This window comes from Danaus plexippus, chromosome 2 (genome assembly GCF_018135715.1).
Source record: "Danaus plexippus chromosome 2, MEX_DaPlex, whole genome shotgun sequence".
Lineage (NCBI taxonomy): Eukaryota > Metazoa > Arthropoda > Insecta > Lepidoptera > Nymphalidae > Danaus > Danaus plexippus.
In genome coordinates, this window is record NC_083537.1 from 1,914,808 (window position 1) to 1,928,576 (window position 13,769).

Here is a 13,769-nt window from a genome sequence, read left to right on the forward strand (position 1 = left end):
CTATTTGGGCATTATACATTCATTACATTTATTCTCGTTATATTCATATAAGAATGTTTTAGGAATCCATTGTTTATTTTATTTCAAGGTTACAAATTTTTTAACCTAAAAATATAATAATTGAAAAAATACATCTTGAGAACAGACCAGATCTCATATTACATTATGTTCTGTGACACGAGATACTTCCTAATATAAAACAATATAAAACTAGATGTAAATCATTTAACAGGAGAGGTGATTCAGGCTTGCATCACCTTTTAAAAATATATGCATATTGTGAAGGTTTGCTTTCAAACACGAACTATTAATAAAAAAATCGAAAATAATGTTTCTGTATTAGCATTAACGATAATTAAGATAAGTGATTCAAGATGTGAGTGGGTTCGTCTTAGAAATAATAAATAATTAACCAGTGAGATATGGTAGGCAATGTCATTATCCAGTGAGCGGCAGAGCGTGCCGCCCTCCGTTACGCCAGTGCCTCGGTCAGCAACCTTGTTCGTGATCTAGCTGAGACTTGTGTTTAAGATTTATAGATCGGCTCCTGAGGTATACGTCGACTTATATTGAAACAATTTCATCTGCTGTAAGTGTTATGTTCTATTGCAGTTTCAACAACATTTTTAATTTGTTAGTCACATCTCAAATTCTGTTTCACTGTTAAATCTTTCTGCTACCAATATTTAGTGTATTTTATATATGATAATAATTTAATTTGATGCAAATGTAGCATTTGTTATTGGAATTTTAAAAATTTTATTTTGAATATCTCGTTTTAAAACTGAATGTTTTCTAATTTACAATTAAGTGTTTTCATTTTGCTTTCAACTTTCCAATATTCAAGAGTAGAGCTACACAGACGCCGAGGACAATATTTTCTGGTTAAATCGTTTTGGTAAGTTGCAACAGGCACTTCTTTTGTATGTAGTTTTATAAATGTATATATCTCGTTTTATTATTTAATACAAAAATGGATTTACTTACAAACATAGTAATTAATGATAAAACCAAAATAATCTTTTTATTTTGTCATATCCGTTGATTCTAACCGACAACAACAAGAACGTTTTTATTGAGAAAACTATGGAAACAAAAACATTTTCATATTATAATTAAATACCTAAAAGAGATTTAGCGTATCCTAACACAACGAGACTAGATGAAAAATTTAATAATTTGATTCTTTTAATTAATTATAAGAGCGACATTGTTAATTTTAGAATAGCAATCAAAGTAACATAAAGCGCTTTCCTGGTTTGCATATTTCACATAAGAAGCAGTGGAAAGTTATTATGCCCAAATATATTACCTATTCATCGTCGGCCAGCTCCCGAGACCCGGCCGAGGGAAGTACAATATCCGTGATGAGGATTTAAAAGGCTCCAGTCTCGTTAGTTCTGCGGAATGATCTCTACCATGATGAATCACATATTGTTGCTTCCTCGAATCTAAAACTGGGTAAATCTTTATTGCGCCATTTCTAACTTATTGCATTTTCAATTCAACATTGCATGTCTTTAAATTTATTTAAATATTTAATTGTAAGCTGTATATATATGGTTCAATATATATATATATATGCCTGATTTATAAAAAGTGTTGCTATAACTTGATTCTATGTTTAGTGTAATGTCGTAACCTCTTGTCCGACGAAGCATAAACACTGGCAGGTGCAATATCTTGTTAATTGCTCCAAAAAATTAACGAACTAACAAAATTACTCGTGACTCAGACAAGGATTTCTTTATTTTATTGGGTTAACAGAGTCTAGCAGGTGACTGCACGAACCTTAGTATGTGTTTTCAAAGTTTACTGTAACACAAATAGGTTGAACGTTTTCGTATCTAATTCGTGAAATTTATTCGTATCGCTAATAATATATTAAATGATATTAAAACACTCGATACTAAGTTTACATTGCAAACACTTCCTAAGGATGCTTGGGTCGTAATTTCACAAAGTTGAGGGATTACTTTGTTGGTATGCACATCTTTAAAAGCCTATATTTCTCTTCTGTTTCGTTTATGAATTGAAGAATTTTAACTGCAAGAGTAAATGCTGAGAGCAAACTATTTTAAAATAATTTAATTAAACGTGTGATTTTTAACTGTTTATTCTACATTGATATTTATTAGAAGTCGTTACATGACTTTATCATTTCGAACAAGTAATTAAATGAGAATAATCTAGGGTGGCCTATTTGGCCTTAAACTAAGGCTGAAATGGAGCATGGTTTAATGTTAAGGAAAGTCGGGATGGGGATTATGAACCTTATGTCGTTTGTGTTAAGGACATGTATATACTTAACGGTTAGGATACATGGTGGGCGTTGTATGGTGTAATAGAAAGTTATTGTTTGAGAAATAGCAGTGAAGATAGGAGAAAAGGAAGTAATAGTCTTTGAGATACAAGCAACACTTGTAATTGGAGTAGATGTTGTTTACTGGCGGAGTGAAATTTATAAAGTAATTGTACAGTTTTGTTCTTCGTATTTTAATCCCGCCTTTTTATTTTATTTTTTGTTTTCTTTACAGGCACATAACATCTGAGGGTAAAGCATGTTTGATCAGTTAACAAAGGAACTATTCATAATTTAAAATATGTGAGTAGGACGAAATTAAAGTAATTCTATAATGACTGATACTTAACATTTTTTCTCATCTCACTGATTTAACTAACAGAACGCATAAAATATATTTAGCTTTATAAATTTACCGACATTTTTGACTCCGGGAAGACGCTGCAGATCATGATATGAAGAACCAATAAAATACTTCGATCCAACGTGTTACTTCCCTTAATTGAACAAAATTTCGATACGGTGTCACTCTCAGATTTTAATTGTACGAGAATCTGTGTAATGCTACCGAACTAATTGTAAGGAACGTGAGCGTTAAATTATTCATTAATTGGCTCCAGTTCTTACAACGAAAATGTATTTATGGTGAATCGAAGACGACTGAATCGTGCAACATCTTTGTAACTGCATTCCAAAGCTGCTTTGTAAATCGGAAAAATATCACAAACAATGTGTAACAGTTTCATGTACTACCATGTAAATAAACGTTGAAATGGTATGCAAGGACAGCATTTTATTTAGAATGGCAACCCGAGACCAGCCGCGCCATTCAGCTGCAAATTCTATAAATCTGTCAGCGGCGGGCGCCTCCAGGTCTTGCGAGCTATGTAAATGTCACTCGTATGTCCGTAGCCGCCAGATAACATAATACAAAGATAAATTTACAATCACACTCGCCGCCAAACACTAAAGCTTCGATAATATTTAATTGTTTTACAATTAGATTCCACTTGCTCTTAGATTTATGACAACCATTTATTACACTGCGAGATCGGCCTTCTGATATGCATTATTGTTTGTACTTGCACGCACAGCTTGGAAGTACAGTACATCTTCATAGACTTTCACTAAAATGTAAAGGGTAAGCAAATTGTGCGCCGATCTTATGTGGAGAATTTACAAGATAGAAAGCGGTAGGTGCCTGGTTGTATAGAGCGCGGTAAAGTTTCTTTGAACATTTTACAACCGTTCAGTGTTCATATAAGTGGTATGAATGTCGCCTAATTTATTTTTAATTTCGCTATAACTTCAGTACATTATTTATAAACGTTTTTCGAAACCGCTTTTATATAATATTTTAAAATCTTAATCTTTTATATGAAACTAGAGAGTAGATTACTAACTCAGTAAATATAATGCTTTAATTAAACTCTTAGAACTTGTTCAAAATAACATAGATATCATATTTTCACTTCTTAATTTCTTGGTGTACCGCTCTGGATGCCTACAGAATGCCAGGAGAGATAAATATAATAAAAACCGCTATAGTAAATCCGAAAAATATTAGTTTTATTTAAATGGACACTCGCAAAATTCTTCGATATCATTTAATATATTTATTGCAATGATAATAAATCACTTTGAATTACTTACAGCGTATCAGGCTTTTTACTCTAAATTTACAAATAAATAACGTTATCACAAAATTATCACACAATTAATTCAAACTCAATTACTGTATCAGCCAAAATTTTGAGATCAAGGTCGAGTATTGACAAATTGAATGTAAGTAGATAAAAATATTGTTGATACCAAAATTTTTTTTATTTTATTTCTAAGAAATCATAAATCCATGAGATTACAGGGAATAAAAGATATTTTTTTTAAGAAGCGAGGTTCTCTTATAATTTTTTAAATGTCTGCGGTAAAATGAAACTTTTATAACCTGGTACAACCTATAAATGATATTCAAGTATCTATTTATCGTTTTGTTAAATATTCATTAACATCGGGCCCCTGAATATCAAGAAGCTACCAAAGCACAGTATTGAGATCATATTTATAGTATAACAGGCATTATGATAATTTGTGATATAATTTCTATGTCCGTATATAGCAAATTTATTCTACAAAACTCTATATAAATATAGCAACACATGTGTGTACATTTATTCTAGAAGACAGTAAGGATCCCGTGAGACATGACATATTACTACATTTAGTAAATACACATACTTATTCTTTCTAAGTCTTTTTTCACATCATAATTCAATCGGCATAGTGTTCTATGTGACAAGAATGACAAAAATTTTTGTGTTTCAGTTTGTTCTCTTTTCAATATTATATCATCATCTGATTATTTTTTATCTTTGTTACTGGAATTGCACTTTTCTTTAAAAAACTATTAAATACTAATGGAATCAATGAAACTCGTACGTATGAATTTAATTTTAACGGCTGTTACGTCGCCGGAACCGGAACGGAACAGTTACGTAGGTACATCTCCGTAACGGTAATTCATTTACAGTATTTTCTCAGAGAGCACAAGGATTTGTAGCTAGACATACTTAAATATCTGATAACTCAAATACAATTTAATAAGTTTTGAGTTACGAAGTTATATCTGATCGTTAATTTTTGAATTAAGCTGCACTTTATAATCAAATGTGTAAGCTTAACCGATCTATCGAAGTGAGACTTCTTATGCGAATTCCAACAAGGTTGCATTAAAAGTTTTACGCTCCTATGGAGGGAGGGGGGGATTAAACAGGAATGAGTTGCGTTTGAATGTACGCGGGCAATCAATTGTGACTTGTAAATAATGTCAATAAAGTTTGTCTTGAAGAAACAATAAAAATTTCTCAAAACTCAATTTCTACCCGTTCCTGTGTTCATTCTAACATTACGACGTTTTACTAATCCGCGCGGAGGCATTCCACGCACATTTAAATTATTTACATTTTAATTTCAGTGTTAAGTTAAATATATGAAACACGAATAAAAGTTGAAACTAGTGACGATACCTATGTTCACTCGTTTCTTAGGAAGGTTATAAGGTCTTATTACAACAAATATACTTATATTAAGTTACGAACCTACACCCTAAATCACGATATTTGATTTTACGTTATATTTCATGGATTTTTGACCTCAAGAGACGTCCAAATATCTTACTTCGATATAAAACAGTGTCAATTATCTTCAGATATCAAATCTAGAAAACCAACGCATTTAATGTCATCAGAAGATGATATAATTTTTGTCGTCTTAAAACTATCAAACATCATAACAAGTTCCTATATAGAACTAAATGACATTTGAGTACGTTAAAAAAACAGTCTTCAGTCCAATCAATAATAAGTGAATAAAACCCGATGTAGTATCAATACTGAGAGTGGTCAACCACTGAGAAAATGTTCACATACAATTGTGAGGAATAATTACGATAGTAACTTATTAATTTTTGCTTAAATGCTGGTCACATATACGTCTGCTAGCTCGCCTATAAGCCCCAGAGTTTCTACGTATTTGTATTTATTTAAGCCTCTTTCACTTCATACAGTACAGAATTGAAAAAGCTAAAGACAATTCAGGTTTCACGAGTTTTATTTTAAGAGTTTTGTTAGCAATACCTCTTACGCTGTAATTGTAGGGTTTATGGCCAACGCCTTGATCAAACACTCAAGTCCTCGAATTCATCATAAAAGAAAAAAAAAATGATAAACAAACTATAGAAAAAAATTCCCCATAAAATAATTTTATTAGTACACCATAACAAATATGTAAAGAGTGAATGTTTTTCATTACGCAACCAGTTTATAAGAAAAAAAATATACGCGGTTTTTCCCTCCAGTGATTGTTCTGATTTAAATGTATTTACTCATTTATTTGATTATTATAGCAGTAATATTTTCGATCAAACTGTTACAGTAATCTTTTTTAAATATTTTATAATACTTCTCAGATAGTTCTTACAAAAAATTAAAATTAAAAAGGCACAGAAACTTCAAAATTTGAAGTCAATGCCTGATTTGATTATACTTTTGTTAATGTGTCCATTGTGATTAGCACGTTTGAAATAAACGTCACTTGTTTGATATTTGTCTATCAGTTGCTTAGACATTTCCCACACAACCAATACAGTTAATATAGATCGCATGTAAAACGTTGTTTTGATTGGCAAAATATTCCACGATCCTAATGCGAATGAAGTCATAGCATAAAAAATTAGATAGCATATTCCTAACTAGACGCTAATTTATATTTGCGTTAGTAAGTTGTGTTGGTCGAATTCAAGAAATTTACGATAGAAATCCAGGGTGGGCATAAAAGACGAATTATAATCTCTACCTAGGTCCTAAATATTTATCATTTGTATTTTTTCGTCATATAACTGGGTATAAAACAAACTCCACAAGGTAAAAGATATTTGTGTTACGTCAGATGTCTCAAACAACAGATGTTGATTAATTAAAGTTATAGCCGATTTTTTTTATCACAATCTTTTAATTATGAAATATAAATATTATCTTTCCACCTTTTATAGACTTTGCTTCGGCAAAAAAATTGTAGCATAGCAACAATGGGATAAATAAATTACTTTTAGCTGTCAAGTTATTTGGACGACACTGAATAAAATGAGCACACACACTCACCTCCACAGTACTTTCAATAATATAATTTTAATGACAAAAAAAAGGTATTTCTTTGGTACTGAACTTAATTACTAAACATATCGTCAATTTTAAGAACTACTTGAATCTAAATGAAAATGAAATTCAAAGGAGTCACTAATCAAAAAAAATTTATGGCTCATAAAAGCTTATCTTGTTAGGAAAGGAAGAAAATTTGATAGACCAGTTTATAAAAAACACGCGTTCCGCATATAATCAAAATGACTTGTTTAATTTATAATTCTATGTAATTTTTTTTTATTGTCATTTAATTAAGCAGTGTTTGTTTGCGGTTAATAAATATGTATTTATACATAACATTGCTTGTAAACATAGGATTGGTCGCTGGCAAAATGGTGGGTTTTGTAGTGGGGGGTGATTATATAGACATAAAAAAATATCCACACTCAAATATGATGTATATAAATTGTACTACCACATATCTTTGCGGCGGTTCTTTCATCAATGATCGTGTCGTACTGACTGCCGCTCATTGCCTCTATCCATGCGTTGATCCGACCAGAGACATTGTAATTCTTAATTATGGACACTCTTCTATAAAAAAAATGAAACACTTAAAAGTTCGTAAATTCTTAGTACATCACAAATACTGCGACACCTCTCTGGTGAATGACATCGGTTTGACATATTCAAACGCACCGGTAAAGTTTGGGGCGAACGTGAAGCGTGTTGCGCTGCTGAGTATATTTCCAAGACGAGCAACTCACGGTTACGTTACAGGATGGGGATTGGTTAATGTGAGTACCATTCAATACGATAGTTATACTCTATATTTATACACTTAGTTTATATTTTAATTATTGAAATAATGGTAATGGCATCATTGTTATGTACGCTATCAACTTATCAAAATTCTTATAAAATTTAGTTGGAAATATTTGAAGTGTAATTACTGGGCAGTTAATATTTAATCTATGCATGTATAAAATTGACATAGCTATTAACCTTTTAGTACATTAAAAATGGAGATAAAAACTACTTAGCATTAGAAAAGTATTTGTATTGAAAAATAGTTAGTTACACTAAATCTTCTGATCTCTGTAGACAGACCCTGAAGAACTAGCTACGTCCATGAAATATGTTCAACAAGACATAATAAAACCCAAAGAATGCAGTCGTGGAAACGTGCCTGCTGGAATCTTCTGTGGCCAATCCATGAATGATGGGGAAAATCCAGAAATGTAATAAATTAGATTATTGTTATGTTATCCTAGTCCTGTAAGAGAAATAAAATGTGGCGGGGCAGCGGCGTAGCATAAATGTGCCCCAGATATCGTGACTTTCGCTGACGCTAGCACCAGTCGTGTGAAATATTAAAAGCTGTAGGATAAAATGATTTTGTTAAAGCTCCCTAACAAAAGCTTTAGGGTCGTCTATGTAGAGCTAAATCGATCGAAATAATATTAATTTATTGGAACATCTTAATTGCTCCTACAAAATGTCGGTGTCCGTCTCTAAAATAAAACTGAAGATTTTATATAAATACACAGTTAAATAAGAATTGAAAAATACCAAACACTAAACATAGATAATGTGAAATTATTGGAATAAGATTTTAAGGTATCCTAAATAATAAAATAAAATCTCATACCCAACGATAAATTGTTAAAGCGAATGCCTATGACAGCGAATGTATTTGTATTCAGTTTGCAGTTGAAGCATTTTGTCCATATATTTCCTGGTGATCAAACATCTTGACATTAGACAACTAAAAAATAATAAGGGGACTAGCATTTTCTTCACAGTCATATCCTATATTCTAATAGATTTTTTCCTATATGGCATCTTGTTTGTAACTTACACTAAACGAAGACTTTTCTTACAGGGGTGATTCTGGAGGTGCCTTTGTGGTTTACAAATATATCCAAATAGGCATAGTCTCGTACATGTTACCGAAAAACAATATCGTTGCTTATACAAACACTACCTATCATTACCATTGGATAAAAGCCAAGACATTGCAACTCCTATGCCGTTAAAATTTGAACTTCATTAACAAACTTATTGTACTTATTTAAATAAATTTAAATTAAATATTATTTTATTATTTTAATTTAGGAAGTTGTTTTTTTTTTTAATGCTAAAAGCAATATTCAATACAAAAAAATGTTTTATTGTCTGTTTCATATTATAGAGATAGGATAATATTTTTTTAAAGTAGTCCCAATAAGTGGAATGTGGTTATTAAAAGATTTTCAAAATTTTATTATTTCCAAAAGTTTACGTAGAGGATGCAGATACAGATATAGAGAAGGACAATGTTCTACAGCATTAATATGTATTATAATCTATTATATTATACATTAATATATATATTTATCTTAAGTAAGAAAAAAGTAAAAAAAAACTTATTATCTTTATTGAAAATAATGTGTGGAACATTAATAATATAGTATGCATTATCTCTAACATGATATTCACATACAATTTAGTAACGACTTCCCTAAACTTTGTTTGAACGGCCGTCAGAATTGGTCTGTGGAAAAATTAACAATGAGTGTTTAAAAACTATAGTTACGGTAATCAGCTAACAGCGCCATCTAGCTTGTATCTCATGACTTTATACAAAATAACAAATTTATCAAGTGCTACCTCGCTAACCAACCAAGATATTTCTTAAATATAACATAAAAAATACAGACTACATTCTATTCTCATTTTTTAACAACTTGACTAATAGACTTACTTAAAATCCGTTCAGTAATTTATAAGTGAAAAATAAACGTCCATACGTCCTCATAACCTCACGCATTTGTAGCATTCTTAAGATTTATTCTTGTAATTAAATTGATATATAAAATAAGAAGTCTTCAATAAAATTAAACATGTGAAATGGATTTTATAAAATAAAATAAAAAGTACAACTTTTGTTCAGTTTGTTTGTCTTTACAACTGGTGATGAAAACAACTCTTAAGCAAAAATTACTACTCAACAAATGCTGCAAATATGGCAATGTTAAAAATTTCTATTAATATAAACTTATAGTTCATCGAGGCACTGGATTTGCGTACTAGTAAAAATTAGAAAAAATGTGAAGGGCTGGTCATCATCTGCTTGGACACCTCTAACGAGACGAAACTTCTTAGCATTTAATGGATCCACCGTGCGGGTGCCGTCCGTCGCGTTGCAGGGAGAGGATCTTCAACAGTGCCTGGGACTTGCGACCCAGGTGAAGGTTCAAGGGGCGCCTATCTAACGTGCGTTGATCGCTCACCTCCACTAAAGGTTTGTAAAACATTGTATTGATCAGCAGACATGCATTTTGTAATTCGAATATAAATTGAACAACATATTTTTAAGTTAACTACTACGTTTTTTATTATTATCTGTTAGATACATCGAATTATACTTATCTGTATATATGGTGTTTTCCAATAGGGACGCTTGAACTTTGACAGCTGATTGCGGCCATGTTGTTTGAGTGACAGCTGTCAAATGCAGTGTGTTATATTCATTCCGTCCTCCCAAACCACCATGGCAGGTTACAGTGTCGAGCAGCACGTGCAAATCATAAAATTGTTTTATGAAAATGGGTCTTCAGTTCGAGCAACGTTCCGCGCACTTCGCCCGTTTTACGGTCGCGATGATCGTCCTGCCGAGTCGACTATCCGTCGATTGGTGGACAAATTCGAGTCAACCGGGTCAGTTAACAATCAGCCGGTTCCCGTGCGTCAACGTAACGCGAGATCTGCCGAGAATATCGCCGCAGTGCGCGACAGTGTCCTCGAAAACCCGCGGCAGTCAATTCCGCGTCGCGCACAGGAACTCGGCCTTTCGCAGACGACAACTTGGCGAATTTTGCGTTGTGACTTGAGCCTGCACCCGTACAAGATCCAGCTGACCCAAGAGCTCAAGGTTAATGACCATAGACAGCGCCGTGTGTTCGCTGACTGGGCATTAGAGCAGTTGGAAGTTGACGCCGATTTTGGCAAAAAAATCATCTTCAGCGACGAGGCGCATTTTTGGATGAATGGCTATGTCAACAAGCAAAATTGCCGTATTTGGGACGAGACCAATCCACACGAGGTTCACCAAGTGGCAATGCACCCGCAGAAAGTGACTGTTTGGTGCGGATTTTGGGCCGGAGGCGTGATTGGTCCGTATTTTTTCGAAAACGATAATGGTGTGGCCGTCACCGTCAATGGTGAGCGATACCGGTCGATGATAACCAACTTCTTTTGGCCTGAAATCGAGAATATGGATCTGGACAACATGTGGTTTCAACAGGACGGCGCTACGTGCCACACAGCACACGCTACGATGGAAGAAAAGAAAGATCAAGCGCCCTTAATGGAAAACCCTATATAATGCTTCGTTTTAAGTAGGTATTTTTGTAGGATTGCTCCGAATGTTAGGCAAATACATTAATAGAATTCTCTCTAATGAATCATCCCTGTTTGAAAAAAAAAACATTTTTATTTGCTCTTTGTTGTTGTTGGAATGCACCATGAAATTGAAAATGAAATTTTCGTCGAACGTTACAGAACATAAATCAAAACGTCTCAATTTGCTAATTATTTATAGATACTAAATTGTAGAAATTTAAATTGATTCGTAATTACAAACATTTTATAGATCTCGAAGTGAATTAGCAGTAAAATTATAAGTTATTACCTCAATAAATACTTACGGCTTGTCCTTTTTCAGCAAACACATTCCTTTCTTGTAAAATGCTGATAAAAGTTATAGCATTATTTCTGTTTACAAATTCAGTTTCATCTAAATCAAATGAATTAGAAGGGAGGGTAGTCAGAGGAGACGTGGTGTCGATCGAGGAATTCCCATATTCAGCGTTTCTGTTGATGGGTAGAGAGAGAGGCAGCTTTATATGTGGTTCATCCATCATCAATCAGAGAATTTTATTGACGGCAGCACATTGTATCGAAATATGCAATCCCAAGTGCAAGAACGGAGCGGCATTTGTTGGAAATGAACAAAAGAGGATGGGAATCAAAATGACTATAACATTCGCAAAATACCACCCCAGATATAGAACAAATCGTGTGCACTTTGATATAGGTCTTGCATTGCTTTCTAGATCTATAAAGTTTGGTAAATTTGTTAAACGAGTTGCCATTTCAAGGCGTCCGAGGATAAAATCTGTCGCTGATATAGCTGGTTGGGGTTTAGTTGATGTAAGGTTCTGTCGCTATCTTTCACTCCACTTAACTTTGTTTGTCACATATCATATATAAATAATATTTTCAAATTTTGATATAAATTTACAGTACTATCAATATTATTATTATTGCCTCGCGGTTTTTTTCTTATTTAAAGTATGTTAAAGATATTATAATAATTCTATATATATAACCTTGCTAACTAACTTGTGTACTAACTTGTTTTATTTTATATGAAAATTTTTTAAATATATTTTCAGGAAATAAACAAATTGTCGACAGATTACTTGCATCATATAACGCAAAAGGTGATAAGTTATAGTGATTGTAAGGCCTATATATCCAATATTCCTCCAGGCTCTTTCTGCGCTGGTGAGATTAAGAGCAGGCAGTTTGCATCAGAGTAAGTATAGTATTGTTTTTTTCGACTATGAATATGTGAGAATGAAGTGAGAATATTTCCTTTCGGTATTTTCAGAACCTAAATAAGTTGCTTAAGAAACTTTCGCTTGCAAAATATAATCAGTAAACATTCTGTCGTAATAATAGAATTAATATTAGTTTAGAATATAATTATTGTCTTAAAAATCTCTAAAAAAGAGAATCATTGCCGATCTCCAGTTAAATATAAAGATTATCAAATATAATAACCTAGAATCTTTATCATTTTGCGTCCCTCATTAAAATAACATTGTGATACAACAATAAATTTAACTATTATTTATATTGTAAAGTTAAAATATAACTCGAGTTGTTTATTTTGCTCTACGTGCCAGTAACTTAACGTTAACCGTGATCATGGGAAGGAAAAATGAAAGTCTCTATAATTTAGACCTTTATGTCGCCTACCTTCAAATAGTACATTGTTATTCAATGTTTCTTTTTATTCTTTTACATCCAATAGACCATAAATTTATACAACGGAATGTTTTAATAATTAAAATAATTTTATCGAATGACAATTAAAAAAAATAATTCTAAACTATTGTTATTTTTCAGAGGGGACTCTGGCAGTGCTTTAATAATCAACAAGTACACGCAAATCGGTATCGTGTCTTATAAACGGCCGGACATATCGGCCAGTCTTATTGTATATACAAACGTCTCATTCTATTACGACTGGATAAAACAAACTTCGAGAAAATTGTACTGCGACTATTAACTTTAATTAATAATTGATTCATATATTTTCTATTAACTAAGTAGCGTTTATTTTTTAATATAATTCCTTTATTGAAATAGCATACATTCTACTGAAAAACTTTTGTTCACTTTTATCAAATATGAGTGTAATCAAATCTTTTAGTGTTATTTTTATCAGCTTGTGTGATAATAATAATAGCAGGAACCGATTATAATATAAAACATACATGTAATAGATAAAATATTTCCGTCCTTCACAAAATATAATGGAGATTATAATGAAAATTTCAAAAAAAAAAATTGCTTTAAATTTTTCAATAGAAAATGAAAATGAAAATGAAATTTTTTCATAATATTTATGCCACCGTTCATCAATCTGTCACTAGCAGCCAAGAAATTATAAATAAAAAACAGGCTTGATAAAAAAACGTTTTAAAAAATGATATCAATTTTATTGAAAAATTATATTTAAAAATCAAAGGACCAGAATCCAAATCGGAGGCCTAATT

The 13,769-nt window shown here is 32.1% G+C and overlaps 2 protein-coding genes across 2 annotated transcripts; both read left to right on the forward strand.

The window, feature by feature from the left end:
- Positions 1-254: 254 nt before the first annotated feature.
- LOC116779361 (mast cell protease 1A-like) lies at positions 255-13,319 on the forward strand. Its single transcript, XM_061529942.1, has 7 exons — positions 255-589; positions 848-898; positions 1,224-1,461; positions 9,983-10,222; positions 11,645-12,132; positions 12,378-12,520; positions 13,117-13,319. Exons 5-7 carry the CDS (start codon positions 11,668-11,670, stop codon positions 13,277-13,279), a joined length of 771 nt encoding a protein of 256 aa, XP_061385926.1. The 5' UTR covers positions 255-589; positions 848-898; positions 1,224-1,461; positions 9,983-10,222; positions 11,645-11,667; the 3' UTR covers positions 13,280-13,319.
- On the forward strand, positions 6,736-9,035 carry LOC133320884 (serine protease 52-like). The gene is made up of 3 exons (XM_061529947.1): positions 6,736-7,733; positions 8,041-8,177; positions 8,822-9,035. The coding sequence occupies exons 1-3, from the start codon at positions 7,278-7,280 to the stop codon at positions 8,973-8,975; spliced, it is 747 nt and encodes a 248-aa protein (XP_061385931.1). The 5' UTR covers positions 6,736-7,277; the 3' UTR covers positions 8,976-9,035.
- Positions 13,320-13,769: the final 450 nt, after the last annotated feature.